The sequence below is a fragment of the Tachysurus vachellii genome, chromosome 7 (genome assembly GCF_030014155.1).
Source record: "Tachysurus vachellii isolate PV-2020 chromosome 7, HZAU_Pvac_v1, whole genome shotgun sequence".
NCBI lineage: Eukaryota > Metazoa > Chordata > Actinopteri > Siluriformes > Bagridae > Tachysurus > Tachysurus vachellii.
In genome coordinates this window covers 7,836,161-7,859,787 of record NC_083466.1, presented here as the reverse complement: position 1 = coordinate 7,859,787, position 23,627 = coordinate 7,836,161, and the positions used below count along the sequence as shown (strand labels likewise).

The 23,627-nt window shown below is 33.9% G+C and overlaps 1 protein-coding gene and 2 gene segments (V, D, J or C); all 3 read left to right on the top strand.

The window, feature by feature from the left end:
• Nucleotides 1–23,294, top strand: part of LOC132848365 (uncharacterized) — a 23,525-nt gene extending 231 nt beyond the window's left edge. Inside the window, exons 2-6 of the mRNA XM_060873986.1 lie at nucleotides 87–401; nucleotides 15,724–15,771; nucleotides 21,832–22,143; nucleotides 22,502–22,603; nucleotides 22,862–23,294. Coding sequence (XP_060729969.1) covers nucleotides 87–401; nucleotides 15,724–15,771; nucleotides 21,832–22,143; nucleotides 22,502–22,603; nucleotides 22,862–23,013 — 929 coding nt within the window. The 3' untranslated portion in view covers nucleotides 23,014–23,294. The remainder of the gene's footprint in view (nucleotides 1–86; nucleotides 402–15,723; nucleotides 15,772–21,831; nucleotides 22,144–22,501; nucleotides 22,604–22,861) is intronic.
• On the top strand, nucleotides 1,375–2,054 carry LOC132848363 (Ig kappa chain V-VI region XRPC 24-like). The segment is given in 2 exon segments: nucleotides 1,375–1,505; nucleotides 1,622–2,054. Coding segments are annotated over 2 exon segments (369 nt in total).
• Nucleotides 6,650–7,297, top strand: LOC132848361 (Ig kappa chain V-VI region NQ6-8.3.1-like). The segment is given in 2 exon segments: nucleotides 6,650–6,840; nucleotides 6,957–7,297. Coding segments are annotated over 2 exon segments (384 nt in total).
• Nucleotides 23,295–23,627: the final 333 nt, after the last annotated feature.

Below are 23,627 nucleotides of genomic sequence, written 5' to 3'. Positions count from 1 at the left end.
AAAGTAAAAAAAAAAAAAATCATAGAATAAAATAGCAGAACTCCTGTTTTACAGACAAGTGTTTTTTTTGTTTTGTTTTTCTACAGAAGCTGTTCTGGGAGTGACACTGGAACAAAAAGATCTCTTCATGACAAAAGGTGAAGACAAAACTGTGTATATCAGCTGCAAAGTGACCGGATTAAGCACTAGCTATGTCCACTGGTACCAAAAGAAAGACGGTGAAGCTCTCACAAGGATCCTATACGTCGAAAGAGGAAGCTTACCGGTTCAGGATCCTAACCATCCTGAAGCAAAGGACTTCAGTGTGAGGATACAGTCTGATAATTATGAGCTGAAGATAGCAAGACTGAAGAAAAGTCACTCAGCAGTGTATTACTGTGCCAGCTGGGACAGCAGTGATGCACAGTGAATGAATTAATTACAGTGTAAACAAAAAACCTGACGATACACAACCACAACAGAAAAAGTGTCTGTGGAGTAGCAAAGTTTGTTAAGCTGACTCTTACATTACATGTTAACCAGCTAGGCAAAAACAAACCTTTACCATTTCAATAATATCAGCAAACCGAAGCATTTTTGGTCTTTATTTCTATTTGTTACATACAGTACATTGCATTTTCTATTTTATTTTGTCTAGACACTCATGTGATGGTCTGATACGTAAACATTTTAAACGACCTCTTCTCCTGCTTGTCATCACCACCTCCTGCAAACTCCTGGTAATCCAACAACAATCAATTAATTCATGGACACATGCAGTATGTGACAACTAATGGCTGCAATTAGAAGAATTAACATCTGTACACATAAAATAAGACATTTTATTGTGTATATTTGGCCTCATTGAGCAGTCGTGGCCAAGTGCTAAAGGTGCTAGGTTGTTGATCAATGGATCGGGGTTCAGGCTCCAGCACTACCAAGCTGGAACAAGGCCCTTAACCCTTTCTGCACCAGAGTCTGTATTATGGCTGACCCTGTGGTGTTGACGCCAAACTCCAAAAGTTGGAATATATGAAGAAAGATTTTTGGAATGTATGAAGTACATTTTTTGAGATGCAACTAGAAGCGATACTACATCAGTATACAGGAAAATATAACCATGTCAATGTTAAAGTATTCATGAACATATATTATACCAGATAGGCTTAGAGCAGATTGTGCTTCTATATACACACGAAAGTGTTCCTCAAATTCTCTCCTTTTCTTAAAAACTTTAAAGCACACAACATACAAAAAAACTGGTGGACTAAGTCAATGGGGAAAACATTTAAAGTTGTAAACAGGGTTTTCATTCAGTAATAAAGAAATAAGAAATACATGAAGTCTGGGTTAATGTTGGCTGGCAATGTGGCCAGTCCCCACCCCAGGAAATGACATCATTACTTTATAAAGAAAAATTCAGGGTGTATAATAGCATTAATGCAAAAACAGCTGCAATAAACAGTGCTACAACTAAATCAACATGTTAATAGCCATATCTGCTGTTCTCATCTCTTTGGCCACAGGTAAATATCACAGTAGAGCAATAAAAATGAAAAGAATATGTAAGAAAAAATGTAACTATAACAACAATGTTTGCTGTTTTACAGATTAATGTGTGTTTTTTTTTTTTTTTAAACAGAAGCTGTTCTGGGAGTGACACTGGTGCAAAAAGATCTCTTCTGGACAAAAGGTAAAGGCAAAACTGTGTATATCAGCTGCAAAGTGACTGAAAGAAGCAGTGACTATGTCCACTGGTACCAAAAGAAAGACGGTGAAGCTCTCAAAAGGATCCTATACGTCAAAAGTGGAGGCTCACCGTTTCAGGATCCTAACCATCCTGAAGCAAAGGACTTCAGTGTGAGGATACAGTCTGATAATTACGATCTGAAGATAGAAAGCCTGAAGAAAAGTCACTCAGCAGTGTATTACTGTGCCAGCTGGCACTACAGCAGTGATGCACAGTGAATAACTTAATTACAGTGTAAACAAAAAACCTGACGATACACAACCACAACAGAAAAAGTGTGGAGTAGCAAAGTTTGTTAAGCTGACTCTCTGATACATACATACATACATACATACATACATACATACATAGGCACATAAATAACTCCAAAGGGGAATTTTATTTATTTATTTATTTATTTATTTATTTATTTATTTATTTATTTATTTTTAAAATAGTGAGTGTCTGTTTTCCATTAAAAATACAGTGAATCATTTAGTGACATATATGTGTGTGTGTGTGTGTGTGTGTGTGTGTGTGTGTGTGTGTGTGTGTGCGTGTGTATGTATGTATGTATTTATGAATATATGTACGTGTGTATATATGTATATATATATATATATATATACATATATACACATACATATATATATATACACATACATATATATATATACATACATACATACATACATACATACACACAGGTACATATATATATACATACATACATACATACATACATACATACATACATACATACATACATTGGCACAAAAATAACTTTTTATTTATTTATTATTTATTTTTTAATTTTTTTAATTTTGAGTGTCTGTTTTCCATTAAAAATGCAGTGAACCATTTCTTTACCCGTTACATAGGCAACTTGCAGAATGCTGTGAATAGTAACACTTTACAGCAATGGATGTCTCATCTACATGTGCAGGTTTTGATCCAAGCAGAAGCCACACATGAATAATCACGCACTAATAGCTGAATTAATACTTTGATTAGTGGTGATATTGGTGATATACCAATCGCCAACTAAGACACGAGTCACAAGCACCTTAAATGCATTAGATTACATGTTTGATAGTTAATGTATTAATTAACACACAGGGAAAACCAAATCAAACATGCTCTATAGCATAAAATATTATAATAACATAGAATATTATATTATGCAAATGTGAACACAAACACATAATAACAAAAATATAAATACCAATAAATTTCACCATAAAACATTTTGTGTCATTCTCTATCTGTTTCTCTTTAACTCAGATTGTAGTGTTAGTGCTCCTGATGTTTAGAACCCAGGTTACTGCTCCTTTATTCAGTGTGTGAACAATTTGAAATTATATTTTATTCATTTCATTTTAGATTAATTAATATTCTTCTCTTATTGTAAAATACAACTATCATACAATTTGTGTAGATGCTCTGCAAAAATAGTGGCACATGCGTTGATGAGCTTATCACTCAAAAATACACCACAACGTTTTTTTTCTCTTTAATAAAATGAGAGATGAACTAACTGACACGTCAAACTGTGATCTGCACAGATGTGTTTAACTCTTTAATGTTGAGACACTTTCTGGAAACTTTGGCCCTCTTCCCGATCTTATGTGCCCTTGCTTTCTGTAAACAGGAAATATTTATATTATATTATAAATAATATTTAAATGGGGGGGGGGGGCATGGTGGCTTAGTGGTTAGCACGTTTGCCTCACACCTCTAGGGTTGGGGGTTCGATTCCCGCCTCCACCTTGTGTGTGTGGAGTTTGCATGTTCTCCCCGGGCCTCGGGGGTTTCCTCCGGGTACTCCGGTTTCCTCTCCCGGTCCAAAGACATGCATGGTAGGTTGATTGGCATCTCTGGAAAATTGTCCGTGGTGTGTGAGTGCGTGAGTGAATGAGAGTGTGTGTGTGTGCTCTGTGATGGGTTGGCACTCCGTCCAGGGTGTATCCTGCCTTGATGCCCGATGACGCCTGTGATGACCCGAGGTAGTTCGGATAAGAGGTAGAAAATGAGTGAGAGAGAGTAATATTTAAATGTGAAATAAAATCTATCAGAATATTCTCAACTTTTTTACCCCACTGTTTACCTCCTGCTGATTTTCTGCAATTACCACAGGTCCTGACTGCAATTATATATGTACACCTCCCCAACTCTGACATGTTTTTTAGGCTAAATGCTGGTGGTGGCAGGGAAGTGATGCTGTTGACCAGAACTCGAGCAGCTCAGTCACCACCCCAGGAAATGACATCATTACTTTATAAATGAGATTCATGTTCTAAATTTGTATTCCTGCAGAAACAAGCACAATAAATGCTGCTGAACTGAGAGCAAACTTTAATATATATTTCATGACAAAAATGTTTATTATTATATACATTTATGCGGTTCTCTTGTCTTTAGTCACAGGTATCAAATAACAGAAATAAAAATATAAAAATGAAGTAAAAAAATAAAATGAAATTAAATAAAATAGCAGAACTCCTGTTTTACAGAAAAGTGTTTTTTTGTTTTGTTTTTCTACAGAAGCTGTTCTGGGAGTGACACTGGAACAAAAAGATCTCTTCATGACAAAAGGTGAAGACAAAACTGTGTATATCAGCTGCAAAGTGACCGGATTATGGAGTGACTATGTCCACTGGTACCAAAAGAAAGACGGTGAAGCTCTCAAAAGGATCCTATACGTCAAAAGTGGAAGCTCACCAGTTCAGGATTCTAACCATCCTGAAGCAAAGGACTTCAGTGTGGGGAAAGAGTCTGGTAATTACGATCTGAAGATAGCAAGACTGAAGAAAAGTCACTCAGCAGTGTATTACTGTGCCAGCTGGGACTACAGCAGTGATGCACAGTGAATGAATTAATTACAGTGTAAACAAAAAACCTGACGATACACAACCACAACAGAAAAAGTGTCTGTGGAGTAGCAAAGTTTGTTAAGCTGACTCTTACATTACATGTTAACCAGCTCCTTTACCATTTCAATAATATCAGCAAACCGAAGCATTTTTGGTCTTTATTTCTATTTGTTACACACATTGCATTTTCTATTTTATTTTGTCTAGACACCCATGTGATGGTCTGATACGTAAACATTTTAAACGACCTCTTCTCCTGCTTGTCATCACCACCTGCAAACTCCTGGTAATCCAACAACAATGAATTAGTTCATGGACACATGCAGTATGTGACAACTAATGGCTGCAATTTTGCTTTGTTGCACTACCTTGCATTATGCAATGGCCTGAACTCAGCTAAATAATTGTGATAAGTGATACACAAATGGCTATGAGGAAGAGATAAATTCCAACTCCAACATCAACTTACATGCCAACAGTGCCCAGTAACTATACAGTACTTACTGACTAACTAACACCACTTCAGCTGTTTCTATCTTCTAGAGCATGTTTACTACCAGAATTTTCCAAATATGCCAAAGACCCCAAAGTTGGCCTTCTGATGTATAATAAGAATATCAGATTTTCTAACTTCCAATTCATTGCACAAGCACTTTTCAAGAATAAACTGAAATAACACTCATTTAACAAAAGCAATCACATAAATAGTTTGTATTGTGTCACGTGTTAAGCATGTGCAGCACATTCAATATGGTGACTGAACAGTTAATACAACAGGAACACGGTTACCATTAAAACACAAAAAAATACATATACATACAGTACATATATACATACATACATACATACGCACATAAATAACTAATAGGGAATATTTATTTATTTATGTTTATTTATTTATTTATTTATTTATTTATTTATTTATATATTTTTAAAATAGTAAGTGTCTGTTTTCCATTAAAAATGCAGTGAACCATTTCTTAACCTGTTACAAAGGCAACTTGCAGAATGTTGTGAATAGTAACACTTTACAGCAATGGATGTCTGATCTGAATGTGCAGGTTTTGATCCAAGCAGAAGCCACACATGAATAATCACGCACTAATACCTGAATTAATACTTACTTAAATATGAAGTAATGACGACTTAAGTGATATACCAATCGCCAACTAAAACATGAGTCACAAGCACCTTAAATGCATTCGATTACATGTTTGTTAGTTAATGTATTAATTAACACACAGGGCAAACCGAATCAAACATGCTCTATAGCATAGAATATTATAATAAAATAGAATATTATATTATGCAAATGTGAACACAAACATCACATAAATATAAATACCAATAATTTCACCGTGACCCATTTTGTGTCATTCTCTATCTGTTTCTCTTTAACTCAGATTGTAGTGTTAGTGCTCCTGATGTTTAGAACCCAGGTTACTGCTCCTTTATCCAGTGTGTGAACAATTTGAAATTATATTTTATTCATTTCATTTTAGATTAATTAATATTCTTCTCTTATTGTAAAATACAACCATCATACAATTTGTGTAGATGCTCTGCAAAAATAGTGGCACATGCGTTGATGAGCTTATCACTCAAAAATACACCACAACGTTTTTTTTCTCTTTAATAAAATGAGAGGTGAACTAACTGACACGTCAAACTGTGATCTGCACAGATGTGTTTAACTCTTTAATGTTGAGACACTTTCTGGAAACTTTGGCCCTCTTCCCGATCTTATGTGCCCTTGCTTTCTATAAACAGGAAATATTTATATTATATTATAAATAATATTTAAATGTGAAATAAAATCTATCAGAATATTCTCAACTTAGCTAAATTCTTTATAAAATGTATTAGAGTCACCAAAATAGTACTTTTTTCTACCATGATGACTTTAAAATGTGGTTATGATTTTTACCCCACTGTTTACCTCCTGCTGATTTTCTGCAATTACCACAGGTCCTGACTGCAATTATATATGTACACCTCCCCAACTCTGACATGTTTTTTAGGCTAAATGCTGGTGGTGGCAGGGAAGTGATGCTGTTGACCAGAACTCGAGCAGCTCAGTCACCACCCCAGGAAATGACATCATTACTTTATAAATGAGATTCATGTTCTAAATTTGTATTCCTGCAGAAACAAGCACAATAAAAGCTGCTGAACTGAGAGCAAACTTTAATATATATTTCATGACAAAAATGTTTATTATTATATACATTTATGCGGTTCTCTTGTCTTTAGTCACAGGTATCAAATAACAGAAATAAAAATATAAAAAGAAAGTAAAAAAAAAAAATCATAGAATAAAATAGCAGAACTCCTGTTTTACAGACAAGTGTTTTTTTTGTTTTGTTTTTCTACAGAAGCTGTTCTGGGAGTGACACTGGAACAAAAAGATCTCTTCATGACAAAAGGTGAAGACAAAACTGTGTATATCAGCTGCAAAGTGACCGGATTAAGCACTAGCTATGTCCACTGGTACCAAAAGAAAGACGGTGAAGCTCTCACAAGAATCCTATACGTCGAAAGAGGAAGCTTACCGGTTCAGGATCCTAACCATCCTGAAGCAAAGGACTTCAGTGTGAGGATACAGTCTGATAATTATGAGCTGAAGATAGCAAGACTGAAGAAAAGTCACTCAGCAGTGTATTACTGTGCCAGCTGGGACTACAGCAGTGATGCACAGTGAATGAATTAATTACAGTGTAAACAAAAAACCTGACGATACACAACCACAACAGAAAAAGTGTCTGTGGAGTAGCAAAGTTTGTTAAGCTGACTCTTACATTACATGTTAACCAGCTAGGCAAAAACAAACCTTTACCATTTCAATAATATCAGCAAACCGAAGCATTTTTGGTCCTTATTTCTATTTGTTACATACAGTACATTGCATTTTCTATTTTATTTTGTCTAGACACTCATGTGATGGTCTGATACGTAAACATTTTAAACGACCTCTTCTCCTGCTTGTCATCACCACCTCCTGCAAACTCCTGGTAATCCAACAACAATCAATTAATTCATGGACACATGCAGTATGTGACAACTAATGGCTGCAAATAGAAGAATTAACATCTGTACACATAAAATAAGACATTTTATTGTGTATATTTGGCCTCATTGAGCAGTGGTGGCCAAGTGCTAAAGGTGCTAGGTTGTTGATCAATGGATCGGGGTTCAGGCTCCAGCACTACCAAGCTGGAACAAGGCCCTTAACCCTTTCTGCACCAGAGTCTGTATTATGGCTGACCCTGTGGTGTTGACGCCAAACTCCAAAAGTTGGAATATATGAAGAAAGATTTTTGGAATGTATGAAGTACATTTTTTGAGATGCAACTAGAAACGATACTACATCAGTATACAGGAAAATATAACCATGTCAATGTTAAAGTATTCATGAACATATATTATACCAGATAGGCTTAGAGCAGATTGTGCTTCTATATACACACGAAAGTGTTCCTCAAATTCTCTCCTTTTCTTAAAAACTTTAAAGCACACAACATACAAAAAAACTGGTGGACTAAGTCAATGGGGAAAACATTTAAAGTTGTAAACAGGGTTTTCATTCAGTAATAAAGAAATAAGAAATACATGAAGTCTGGGTTAATGTTGGCTGGCAATGTGGCCAGTCCCCACCCCAGGAAATGACATCATTACTTTATAAAGAAAAATTCAGGGTGTATAATAGCATTAATGCAAAAACAGCTGCAATAAACAGTGCTACAACTAAATCAAAATGTTAATAGCCATATCTGCTGTTCTCATCTCTTTGGCCACAGGTATGTATCACAGTAGAGCAATAAAAATGAAAATAATATGTAAGAAAAAATGTAACTATAACAACATGTTTGCTGTTTTACAGATTAATGTGTTTTTTTTTTTTGGTTTTTTTTTAAACAGAAGCTGTTCTGGGAGTGACACTGGTGCAAAAAGATCTCTTCTGGACAAAAGGTGAAGGCAAAACTGTGTATATCAGCTGCAAAGTGACTGAAAGAAGCAGTGACTATGTCCACTGGTACCAAAAGAAAGACGGTGAAGCTCTCAAAAGGATCCTATACGTCAAAAGTGGAAGCTCACCGGTTCAGGATCCTAACCATCCTGAAGCAAAGGACTTCAGTGTGAGGATACAGTCTGATAATTACGATCTGAAGATAGAAAGCCTGAAGAAAATTCACTCAGCAGTGTATTACTGTGCCAGCTGGGCAGGCTTACACAGTAACAGTAAATATTCACAGTGCGTACAGAAAACCCTGATGGTACACAACCACAACAGAAATATACACATACAGTACCTCACAGAAGTGAGTAGACCCCTCACATTTTTGTAAATATTATATTATATTTATATTATATTTAATTATTATTATATTATATTTTTTCATGTGACACATGGAAGAAATTACACTTTGCTACAGTGTAAAGTAGTGAGTAACTACTAAAGTAGTGAGTAGTTACTCACTAATAGAGTAGTGAGTAACTACTGGATAACATGCAGCAGAAACTTAGAAAGGACTCAATTGTCACTGAGTAGTGGGAAAAGATATCATTGCTCTTAAGTCAAACAGTACCAAGGATTTTAGTATGAGCATCATTGTCTTCAAGATATCTGCAGCAGTCACCTTAGGTATCCAGGTGAGAATATTCCCTGAATAATCGCTGAATTCACCATGTGCAGGACTGTTTCTAAACATCTGGGTTACAGTGAACCTTGCACATTACTATAGATTGTTAGAAAGTTCAAACATATATGGCATCAAATTAAATCAGCATGGAAGGAAAGCCTCCTGCACTATAAAAATTCTAATTAGTGCTGCTAGAGGTCCTGGAACTTAGGAAGGTCCATCGACACATGATCTGGCTGACATACAAACCACAAGCAGTATGGGTGGGTAAACATGTCATCCTCCCTCACTTTCAGCAGTGGACCCCCCTAGGATTGTGTTCCGAGCCCCTCACTGTACTCACAGTACTCACTGTATACAGATGACTGTGTGGCCACTTCCAACTCCACCATCAAGTCTGCTGAGGAGACAGTTGTGATGGGCCTGATTTCTGACAAAGTTAAAAACTTAGAGATTTGGTGCCAGGGGAACTATCTCCTTCTAAAGGACAGTAAGACAAAAGAAGTTGCCACTTATTGCCAGCCACTCACAAAACTCAGGACTTCTGGTAGTTCCCAGAATATCTAAGTCTACAAAAGGCAGTAGAGCATTTTCGTATTTGGCTCCCAAACTTTGTCAACTTTCACTTTTACTCCACTACATTTCCTAGATAAAATGTATACTTTTACTCCGTTATATTTCCACTAAGCATCTTCGTTACTCGTTACTACAAAATAAAATCAGAAGAAATGTGTGCGACTGCAATAAGGGAGGTTTGGCGAATCACTGCTCCTAGATTGCATGCGCAGTCAGAGCTGGAGGCTTTTATCTATAACATTAATCGGCGGAAAGCCGCAAAGACGGCAACCAAAAGCAGTGAAATTTCACTATTCTTATTACTAGAGTTGATAGCACAAACAAAATATTAATGCAAACACTCCATTCAATACTAAATAAAAATAACATTTATTGATTTGGTCTTTGTCTTGTGAATATTTTTTATTAATGACTGCATTCATTGGACACACTGTTTGTAGAGAATGCACACATACATGAACTGATTTGATTCAAGACTGGCATCATTACATCATGCATAAAATTTTGGTGTAAACTTTTGCCATTTAATAATACCATAACTTTTGGCTTACTATATAGTCATATAATATATAATATAAAACTCTTCTTGTTTTACTGTAAATTCTCACTGAGGGCTAAACCCCCTAAAGATGAAATCCTAGAACCGCCCCTGCTCTTATGCCTACTGAAAATCACTGAAATTTTACTTTTTACTTTTACTAAAATGACTTTTGATACTTAAGTACAGTATATATGAGATACTTTAAGACTTTTACTTGAGCAATATTCTAAAAGGTAACTTTCACTTTTACCAAAGTCTTTTTCTAGTACGATACTTGTACTTTTACTCAAGTATTGCTTTCTAGTACTTTATATAACACTGGGTGTCACCCATATGAGGAAGAGGTTCCCCTTTGAGTCTGGTTCCTCTCAAGGTTTCTTCCTTCCATTCAAGGGAGTTTTTCCTTGCCACAGCTGTTTGAGTCACCTCAGACTTGTTCATTGGGGATAAATACAAACACATTTAAATATATCACATATAATATTGATCTTGAATTTTGTATTATATTAATCTTTATAATTATTCTTTATAATAACCATTTGTTCTATGATTATGTTCTGTAAACTTGCTTTGAGACAATGTCAATTGTAAAAAGCTGTCACAATCGGAGGAGGAAGACAGACCTAGATACAGGATAGCTCAAATAAACAGGTTTAACAAATAAATACACAGAACAGGAACACAGAAGAAACTAGACAGGACAGAGGACAAGGAATAACGACGAGGATTCCGCGTGGCCTTAAGGCTAAATACTAATAACAATTAACACATAGGGAACAGGTGTGCAGAGACGGGGAGGAATGAACAAGGGGCAGGGCAGACATGTGACACAGAACATAAACAAAAGTCCAGGCTGGATCCTGACAAAAGCGATATACAAATAAATTTTAATTGAATTGAATTGAATCGAATATGATCTATGGATGCCCAGTGGAGAGAGTGAATAGATTTTGCCATGGATCTTCCATGGTCCTGTCACATCAACACAGAAGTGAAGAAGGTTTGGCAGCTCCTCTACCATCTCAGATGCTTAGAGGACTGCCTTCTCAGGTGCTAAGGACTTTCTACACCTGCAATACTGAAAGCAACTTCATGGGAAGTATCACAGCCTGATTTGGGAACAGCACCAAACAGGACAGACAAGCGCTCCAGGGGGGAGCATTACTAAAGCATTACTTCACAAATTTCTCTTGCTGATGCCCCTTTAATTTTAAACAATTAAGCTTTGCTGAATCCCCTTCAATTTCACAAAAGTTCTTCTTTAAAATCATCATTTGTGTACTATGATGAATGTGTGTAAATGATAAACTTCTTTCCCTAGAGCTTCTCCCCAGAGCTCCCCTGCTGCTACCCTTACTGTACCCCATGCAGATTATTTTTGTTGCTCCACTCTTACTGTTTCTCCATGCATATCATCCCAACTGCTCCACAGACAATGCTATCGTTAGCTCCCTCCATGATGCATTGGGAACAGCGTTCAAATACCACCATATTGAGCACTGGGGGCCCTCTGGGCTGTGTGCTCAGTTTACTGTTGCCCACTATCGTTAGCTCTATCGTTAACTCCTGACTGTGCAGCAAAGCACAGCTTAAACCACATCATCAAATTTACCGATGGCACAACCATTGAAAGTCTCATTGGCATGAACACTGAGTTCATCAACCCACATCCTGACCACTCTTTTCATCTGTGGTATTTGTGTATTGGTCTTGTGGTGTATTGCACTGTCTGTGCTGTCTCTTGTCCTGACAGGAGTCAAACCTCCAACACCAGAGGATGAGAGGTAAATGTGCAAAACACTAAGCCAAAGAGCCACCAGTAGGTATTTAGATATATACAGTGGTCAGCTGTAATATTGAAAACACCAGCGTAATATTATCTAAGTTTCCATTGTGCCACCAAAACAGCTCAAACTCATCAAAGCATGGATACTACAAGAACTATGAATGTAAATGTAAAAATTACATTTAACATGTAAAATGTGTAAAAAAAACAAATATCACACATATTGAGGACATTTATCAAAAGGAAATGCAAGACATGTTGCAGTGGCCGAGAAGTGCAAAACAAATTAACAAATCCGAAAACACATTAACAAATCCGAAAACACATTAACAAATCCGAAAACAAATTAACAAATCCGAAAACACATTAACAAATCCGAAAACACATTAACAAATCCGAAAACAAATTAACAAATCCGAAAACAAATTAACAAATCCGAAAACACATTAACAAATCCGAAAACACAAGGACAAGTCAGACAACCCGGGAACGGTAGTGTATCGTTTTTGAATGGAAACTTACCGATCATTGGACAAGACACCTGTCACTCAAGATATACAGGTATGGAATCTTATGTGTAATGTGTAAAGTTCTCTGTTTAAATATAAAAAAATAACAGAATTAATCCACAGTAATCCATTCCATCCATCCATTCCAACTTTTCCCTGCGGCAGACTGTTGAACTTCATGTATACCTTGAGTGACAGGTGTCTTGTCCAATCACAAACTATACCAACTTCTTCCGGGTTGTCTGAAATGTCGTTGTGTTTTCGGATTTGTTAATTTGTTTTGTGCACCGATTCAGACAACCCGGAAGAGGTAGGTATAGTTTGTGAATGGAAACTTACAGATCATTGGACAAGACACCTGTCATTAAAGATATACAGGTGAATGAAAGGTGTCTCGTCCGATGATGGTAAGTTTCCATTCACAAACTATACCAACCGCTTCCGGGTTATCTGACTTGTTAATGTGTTTTCGGATTTGTTAATGTGTTTTCGGATTTGTTAATGTGTTTTCGGATTTGTTCATTTGTTTTGGGATTTGTTAATGTGTTTTCGGATTTGTTAATTTGTTTTCGGATTTGTTAATGTGTTTTCGGATTTGTTCATTTGTTTTGGGATTTGTTAATGTGTTTTCGGATTTGTTAATTTGTTTTCGGATTTGTTAATGTGTTTTCGGATTTGTTCATTTATTTTGGGATTTGTTAATGTGTTTTCGGATTTGTTAATGTGTTTTCGGATTTGTTAATTTGTTTTCGGATTTGTTAATTTGTTTTGCACTTCTCGGCCACCGTATTCTCCGTTATGAATTTCAGTTAACATATAAAAGAAGGCATGCTAACAACAAAGCCTTCAGTGTAGTAAGATCATGACAGACATAATTTCATATCTGCTCTATTAATTTCAAACTCTAGAATAAATCCATTATTACACAGTTAAAGATAAAATTCAAATTTTACCTTTTTTTTTTTTTTTTTTATGGATTAAACACAAAATGATCTTTGCTGGATCTCTATAAAGATCAGTGCACATGTTTTTATAACTGAATGCCACACTGTGGGTAAGAAAATCTTTGGCTCAGGGACAAGACTTTATGTAACAGGTAAGAAGAAAATCTTTCTAACTTTCTCAACTGTGTATAATTGTTTCTGAAATTCTAAAAAAAAAAGCCAGAAAAATGATAGTCGTTAACTGAGAGTTTGTCTTCTACTCTCTCTTTCTCTCCAAATGCAAACTGCTGTTCATTCAAATTTCTAACAGTGCTAGTTTGATTATGTAAAAAATATAATAGTTAGCCCATTTTGTTCTGGTGACCTTTATATACCTCTTTAGTTACATGATTGCATTCCTTGTAATCTCTCTTTGCTTTACTGAGTTGTATAGTTTTTTATTTAGTCTTCCATGTCTATGCAAAAGTACAATATAAATGTAGAGTTTAGATATGAGGCGAAACATGCTGAACTCTCAATCCATATGTTATTGTAAAAATGTAAAAGAAAATATAAATCAGATAAAAAAAATTCTCTCAATCAATGTTGTAATAATGGAATGGGATTTAATATATTATAAGATACTCTTAAAATATATAGAAAAACAACAACAAAATAGGGATACATTTTTATTTAAAAAAAAAAAAAAGTTATTATTGTATAAAACAGTAGGAGGCTGGTACAGACTTAAAGTTGTAAATTTCACTTATCTTTAAACCAACATCTGAAATATACAGATGATTTACAGCTCCTTTACTATTAGGATTTTTTTAAATATAGATTATTTGTAATAATTTATAGTCTTTATTCAGTTTCTTATATGTATTTCCATGTTGACTACATTATTTACATTTATGGTATTTGGCAGATGCCTTTACACAGATCGACATACAAAAGTCTCTATCAATGAACACATTAACACTGGTTCACTAGGTTACAGACTCCTTGGTCAAAATGGCAATTTACAATGGTTAAAATGTATAATGATTAAATGAAAGTACAGATAATGTGTCCAAATTGTACTTATGTACAAGAAGAAACACCCATCAAAAAGAGTCACTACTACTTTTAAGTGTACTTGACTATTAAAAGTAAACATTTGTAACTAATTAAATTAATTAGACATTTTTATGTGAAAAGTAATATTTAAAATATCTGTTAGAAGATGATTTGTGTTTTAAAGTACCTATGCCATTTTGTCTTCAAACATCCTTCGATCATTTTGCTGATACGTTATTTGTCTTATGCGTGACTAGCACTACAATGTTCCTAATTAATTCATCAGAAATAAAAAGTTATTTAAATAACACAATAAACCATGTACCATTGGCTAGAAACTGACTCACAGTACTGAAATAGATACTAGTCTAAACTAGTATTTATAGAGAAAAGAAGCAAACATGGTCAGTTGATTAGCAAATTAGCAAAACCTCATCATGCTTTAACGTTAAATTAAATTAGATGGAGTTCATGCCTTCTATGGACTAAAGTAGGTGCTTCATTTTATACAAGTCTTTGCTTAATCCAGGATAGTAATATATTTTTACATTTCATGCTGCAGTCCGGTTACGTAACTATGCTACAGCGTCATTGGATAGCATGAGAAGGCTACTACAGATTCTATATTCAGATATGAATCTTAATAGTGAATCATTTCTCAAAAACAACATGGATATGTAAGAAAGAATTGTGATCTTTTAGTGAGATTTTGGCTGTAATTAAGCTGAATTGTTGAACTGTCGCTACTACGAATAAAATCGCACATTATAGCATGTATTTTATTTGACAGTTGATCAATTATACTGTACGTGGCTGATGTGCACTAAGATCAACATGGTATAGATTTCAAAGACGTCTGCCAGCTTTTTCAGCCTCTAGTGGTACAGTAAGATCATTTAAATATCTTCATTTGAATTTGTTTTGCAGAACCAAGAATAAAGCATCTGTTACTCACCTTAGGTCACTTTGGGATATTTTATGCTAATATTCACGTCTGCATGAATTTCTATGTAAAACAAATTTGCTAAGAGTATGTATAATTAGTTTTAAGGTATACTTTTACATCATGTCAGTGAGGTCATATTTTTGTTATTGAACATCACGCTGTGGGACTGGGTGAAGGTTTTCGGCTCAGGAACAAGACTTAATGTAACAGGTAGGAAAGGAAATTTTATTCATAATTCTAGACATGCTCTGAGGCGTAAAGCAAATTTGTGACAATATCGAATCACTTGTCATTAATTATTGCTAAAATTCTACACTCTGGACTACTGTAACAATATTTAGAAGAATTGTTTTTTAACATAATTAGTTTGGTAAAAAAATGATAGTCGTTAGTCGATAGTCTTCTACTCTCTCTTTCTCTCCAAATGCAAACTGCTGTTCATTCAAATTTCTAACAGTGCTAGTTTGATTATGTAAAAAATATAATAGTTAGCCCATTTTGTTCTGGTGACCTTTATATACCTCTTTAGTTACATGATTGCATTCCTTGTAATCTCTCTTTGCTTTACTGAGTTGTATAGTTTTTTATTTAGTCTTCCATGTCTATGCAAAAGTACAATATAAATGTAGAGTTTAGATATGAGGCGAAACATGCTGAAGTCTCAATCCATATGTTATTGTAAAAATGTAAAAGAAAATATAAATCAGATAAAAAAAATTCTCTCAATCAATGTTGTAATAATGGAATGGGATTTAATATACTATAAGATACTCTTAAAATATATAGAAAAACAACAACAAAATAGGGATACATTTTTATTTAAAAAAAAAAGTTATTATTGTATAAAACAGTAGGAGGCTGGTACAGACTTAAAGTTGTAAATTTCACTTATCTTTAAACCAACATCTGAAATATACAGATGATTTACAGCTCCTTTACTATTAGGATTTTTTTTAAATATAGATTATTTGTAATAATTTATAGTCTTTATTCAGTTTCTTATATGTATTTCCATGTTGACTACATTATTTACATTTATGGTATTTGGCAGATGCCTTTACACAGATCGATATACAAAAGTCTCTATCAATGAACACATTAACACTGGTTCACTAGGTTACAGACTCCTTGGTCAAAATGGCAATTTACAATGGTTAACATGTATAATAATTAAATGAAAGTACAGATAATGTGTCCAAATTGTACTTATGTACAAGAAGAAACACCCATCAAAAAGAGTCACTACTACTTTTAAGTGTACTTGACTATTAAAAGTAAACATTTGTAACTAATTAAATTAATTAGACATTTTTATGTGAAAAGTAATATTTAAAATATCTGTTAGAAGATGATTTGTGTTTTAAAGTACCTATGCCATTTTGTCTTCAAACATCCTTCGATCATTTTGCTGATACGTTATTTGTCTTATGCGTGACTAGCACTACAAAGTTCCTAATTAATTCATCAGAAATAAAAAGTTATTTAAATAGCACAATAAACCATGTACCATTAGCTAGAAACTGACACACAGTACTGAAATAGATACTAGTCTAAACTAGTATTTATAGAGAAAAGAAGCGAACATGGTCAGTTGATTAGCAAATTAGCAAAACCTCATCATGCTTTAACGTTAAATTAAATTAGATGGAGTTCATGCCTTCTATGGACTAAAGTAGGTGCTTCATTTTATACAAGTCTTTGCTTAATCCAGGATAGTAATATATTTTTACATTTCATGCTGCAGTCCGGTTACGTAACTATGCTACAGCGTCATTGGATAGCATGAGAAGGCTACTACAGATTCTATATTCAGATATGAATCTTAATAGTGAATCATTTCTCAAAAACAACATGGATATGTAAGAAAGAATTGTGATCATTTAGTGAGATTTTGGCTTTAATTAAGCTGAATTGTTGAACTGTCGCTACTACGAATAAAATCGCACATTATAGCATGTATTTTATTTGACACTTGATCAATTATACTGTACGTGGCTGATGTGCACTAAGATCATCATGGTATAGATTTCAAAGACGTCTGCCAGCTTTTTCAGCCTCTAGTGGTACAGTAAGATCATTTAAATATCTTCATTTGAATTTGTTTTGCAGAACCAAGAATACAGCATCTGTTACTCACCTTAGGTCACTTTGGCATATTTTATGCTAATATTCACATCTGCATGAATTTCTATGTAAAACAAATTTGCTAAGAGTATGTATAATTAGTTTTAAGGTATACTTTTACATCATGTCAGTGAGGTCATATTTTTGTTATTGAACATCACGCTGTGGGACTATGTGAAGGTTTTCGGCTCAGGAACAAGACTTAATGTAACAGGTAGGAAAGGAAATTTTATTCATAATTCTAGACATGCTCTGAGGCGTAAAGCAAATTTGTGACAATATCGAATCACTTGTCATTAATATTGCTAAAATTCTACACTCTGGACTATTGTTACAATATTTAGAAGAATTGTTTTTTAACATAATTAGTTTGGTAAAAAAAAAAGCTAGAGGTTGTCTCACTTGTTTATTCAATAAATATTTTGAATTTTTTGTAAATGTATACCGATGCAGTGCATTTACAGTTCAATACACACTATTTGCCTTGCTAGTTTCATCAACGGATTAACAAATAGTGTATCAGATGAATTAGATGGGTTAGCATGTCAAACTGTAAAGTCTGCATTGCTTGATGTTCTAGAAATATCCTGATCCAAACTTAACATTGCTAATCCAGTAACATTCTGTACTTGACAACTTTCTCATGCTTGTGTCTTTACATCATGCATAAACATGTTAAGTTAGACTCCATTGCAGACCAAAAACTAACCTGTAATCACACAAAAAATTGATGGTGGTTAAAATGAAATTTTTAAACCCCAAAATAATAATAATAATAATAATAATAATAATAATAATAATAATAATAATAATAATAATGTTTATCAATTGTTTGGATAAATCAGATACGTTCACATCATGATCATATTGTATTAATCAATTCATGCAGTTATTTATTAACTCATCATTCATGTATTTATTTGATTATGATATAAAGATTATAATCAGAAATGCATGTAGGTAGGTAAAAGGAACAGCTCAGTATAGTACAGTTTGTTTCAGAAAAAAATCAAACCAGTGCATATTTAAGTCAGTAAAAGTATATATACAGAAGATACTAATAATAATACTGATAATGTTGTAGATTAAACACAATATATATTAAATGTTACTGTTGTAATAAACAATTACTATATGAGTTGAATAAGATGGATTGCATAAAGTGTGGCATAAACTGTCAAATCTATATTATGCAATCTATTTTGTTCCACAAAAAAACTTTTTTATGCTTGGGGCTTGACCTCATTTACCAATAAATTAGATCTTTTTAAGATCTGTAAAAACATAAAATAGTAACTGAATAAACAAATCACTCTTAGTTCAATAATAAATTTGAAAAGTTTGTAATTGATGGTTCTTAAACCCTGGGGTTATGGTAGACTAGTGGTTAAGGTGTTGGTCTACCATACAGAAGCTTGCATGTTTTTATGTAAATGTTCTTATTATTCTGAATATTTTCTCTAAATGGTAACCCAAGACTCAGTGATTCAGTGATTAGAGATTAAATTAATCACTTCCATCTGATTTTTCAAAAATAATATGGATATCTACATGAGACAAGATGATCACTGCAGTGAGGTTTTGATTTGCTGAACTGTTGCTTAGTATAAATGGAATCACAAACGCTCTGCTTTAAAGAAACAAACATCATAGCAAATATTACTGTACATATGATATTTCTTCAATTATCCTGTAGCGGCTGATGTCCACATTACTAAGAACGTTATGAATTTTAAAGGAGTGTCAGATATTTCTGCCCCTTTTGTTAAGATCATTTGGTGAATTTAAATATATCTGCATTTGAATTTGTTTTGTACAATCAGCCATCTGTTCCTCACCTCAGGTCACTGTTCCACATTTCCTGCTAAAATTCACATCTGCATTTATAGAGTTTGTCTGTAAAACAAATTTGATAGAAGCTTTGCTAATTTCATTTAAATAATGCATGCTTCATATATAATGGCTATGGAGTATTTTTTGTTATTGAACATGATGTTATGGGAGGCGGGGTGAAGTTTTTCAGCTCAGGAACAAAACCTTATGTAACAGGTAAGAAATAGATTTTAATGCATTGTGCTAGACGCATTTTGAGCCTTTAAAGCAAAATTGTGACAATATCTAAATATTAAAATAACCACATATCTATTACTTATCTTAATTATATCTCAGAATGTAAATACTATTAAAGAAATGGTTAGAATTTAGGATTATTTAGAAGTAAGTATTTGCTGTAGTCTGTGTCAGTGTGGTGGAGGATTCTACTTCAAAAACTTTGGATCTGGGACTCGGATTATCGTCACCGGTACTGTATGAGCATGTTTTGCAGTTTTATTTTTGTTCACGGGACCTATTAAATTTTCAAAAATTAATTAAAGCAAGACAAACTTAGAGTAAAACAGATGATATGACCAGAGGGGAATCAATGTCTCAATAAAGAGACTTTTTTTTTTACTAGTCTTAGATAAACACATGTTTAACAAACACTATAGAAATAATTAAATAGCTTATTTAGATGATTATTTGTTAAGAAATATTTGGTGAACTCTGTCTTTGATCTCTAAGTCCAAAATGAATTTAAAAAAGTTCAGAAGACAAAGAAGAGTGTTTATAAAGTGTCATTAGGTTCAACCGCAGAATAAAATAAACTGAAGAATAAAATAGTAGTTCAAAAATGACTGCAAATTGTTTTAAATGACGTCTGACTAAAACTAAATTGACTGACTTAATAGTTTTATTGGGCATAGAAATATAAAAAGTACATAAATACTTGCAGTCAGTAGTATACATTACAGCAAAAACTACATGTCAAGTAATTTCAAATTTTGATATGCTTAACATTTAAGGATATTAAATCACAGCTCTTCTCAGATCATTCAGTATGGTCAAAATCCAATATCTCCTACTTATTTTATACTTTTATGTATACTGTTTATGAATTGTTCATGCTTTCTTCAATTTTACATAATGAATTTTGCTTTAATTTGGTTTGTATCCATTCGCACATGTGAGAATTCACTGCAGTGTTGCGGTGGAAAAATATTTTAACAATTACTTATGCGTCACTTGTTTAAATAACTTCTTTCTTTGTAAATGTATTCAGATGCTCGTGTGTGTGTGTGTGTGTGTGTGTGTGTGTGTGTGTGTGTGTGTGCGTGCGTGTGTGTGTATTGGACATGGCCAGTCGTAAATGACGCATGTAAGAATGTGAAAATGATTGCGTACATCTAATACCGAGTGCTGTGGGTCTTCACTTGGAGTATGTTGGGTTCAGGGAGAAAATAAAGTAGGCCTACTGCTTTGCAGTATTGAGCGGGACAGACATTATTGCATAGTTGTACCAGCAGCCTAACCACAGAAACGCAGATTTACCGAAGCTTCTATACCGACTGTTGGTAATCCACTCTTTCCTGTCACTATTCAGTGTCTTCACGTTCAGCCTTCCGTACAAAACTGCCTTACTCATGCAAAGTAGCTCGCAGCTCCCTTGTAACACTCAGGTTCCCTGGATTGCGCAGTAACTTGCTCTAACTTGCAGACACACACACAGACAGTCAGACACACACACATACACATACACACACACATACACAGACACAGACACACACAGAGACAGACAGACACAGACACACACACACACACACACACACACACACCTTTTTCCGCTCACTCCACCCAAGAAGGTATTTTCCGTCTTGCACGTTTCTCTTTTTATAGTCTCACGCTGATTAATAATTTTCCTTAATTGATCAATAGCCAAATGCATTAATAGTGGCACCACAACTTCACAATTAATATAGGAGTTAAAATTACACTTATCCAGTAACATGCAGCAACACACACACACACACACACACACACACACACACACACACACACACACACACACACACACACTGAAATCTTTACAGCGTCTTTTTTGATCAGTAATTCTGAAAGTGTACATGTTTACAGAATCAGTGTAGTTTATGTGTAGTGGAATTAGATGTGTTAGCATGGGGTAACATGTAAACTCTGCATTCAGGACTTTTTACATGAAATTCCCAATTCTATAAGATTACCCAAGAGAATCTATAAAATATCTATGCTCTCATTGTGTTTACTGATTGCTCACTAATTTGAATATTTACATGTTCTCTAAATATACAGACAGCACGGTGATAGCGCCTCAATTGTCCGTGTATCCAGTGTTCAAGTCTGAAAAATATGAAAAGTCTGTGTTGCTGTGCCAGGCGAGAGGCATGTTCCCCAACCTGGTGAGATTCACCTGGCAAGCAAAAGATCTCAACGGACAAAAGGTGCAACTGGGAGATGATGAGATTCTGGAGCAGACAGAAGAGGATCCGGAAGTCAGAATAACCAGCATGCTCATCGTAGATAAACAGAAAGCCATCAAAAATTATTTCACCTGCTCAGTTCAACATGACAGTGATAAACACAAGACGTTGTCCATTCCAAGAGGTAACAAATACACAATGATCTGATCTTATGGTTGTTCAGAATGTCATCTACTCTCAGTCTGTTCCTAAACAATATTAATAATTAAAAAATTAATTAATTAATAAATGAATAAAGAAATACATTCTACATCTGTATAGGAAGTAATGTTCACATATATATACTGATTTGTATTTGCTGCTGATGTGTGAGCTATTCAGCTTCAGCATTACTACTTTAGTGATTTGTGCACCATCTGCATGATCTTTTAAACTAATGCTGCATAATTATTTGATTTAGAATCAACAACACAAGTACCTGTAATATCACAAAATTATTTTCACATTTACAAAACTTACAGAATGATGTTGATTCCTTACAGATGAAGACCTATGTAAGAATAAGTCAGATCCCGGCATTTCTAAGACCTCTTCAATTCAAAAACCAGAAGAAGAGGATGAAGAAGAAGAAATCAGAAATTTTGGTAAAGAGATCATCTATTACACAATTTACATTTGTTAATCTAATGTAAACTAATATAAATCTAATTTAAATATATTAATGAAATTTCACAATTCTATGAAATAATTATGACTAGTTTATTTAATTTTATTTAACTTTTATGATATGCAATTTCCAATTTCTAAAAAAAAAAAATAATAACTGAATATAATATGAAACAACTACATGAAAGTTTTGCTGACGATCAGTAAAAGATTTCTTCTTGATTTCTCCTGTGCAGGTTCGTTTGAGCTCAGTCGCAAACTGTACCTGTTCAGTCTGACGTATGTGATACTGCTGGTGAAGAACGTGTTTTATTTCTGCATCGTCTCTGTCTTACTGTCCATGAGAAATCCTGCTCACATGGAGATGATACAAGGCAAAGTTCACTGATCAGTCCATTTGTTTGATTTGTTTTTAGTTCATTTTTATGTTTTTGTGTGTTTAAATCATCTGGAGATTCTAATCATATAAATTGTATTTTATACACTTTTGTTTTTATACAGTTACATTTTAACCTCTTATATCGATCTGTGTATCTGTTCTGTCCTTTAATTATTTCTGATGTATTTTCTAAAATACTTACCTTTTATTGCTATTGTTTAAAAGTGGACTGTTGCATTATTAAAAGATTTTCAAAAACATTTTAAAAATAAATTCTTTGATTGAAATGATTGAATGTTAATTTTTTTGTTATGCTAAAAATTGTAGCTTATAAAATGATGCATGGATAAACGTTAATATCTCAGTTATTACAAAAGGAGAATGCTAAGACAAAAATGCATAAAAATATTATCTATTATAAATATTATATTAAGTTACCAATAGAATATAAAGTAAAATAGAGAGCAATGAGATCAACAACAACAACAACAACAACAAACCTCTGCATAACATACTGTACTTCCCCTTAACAAGTTCCAATATAGTAACATCCCAAAGATCAGTTTAAAACATATCAAAAAGTATAAAAAATAAAAATAAAAGGAAAGATTGTCATATGGTGA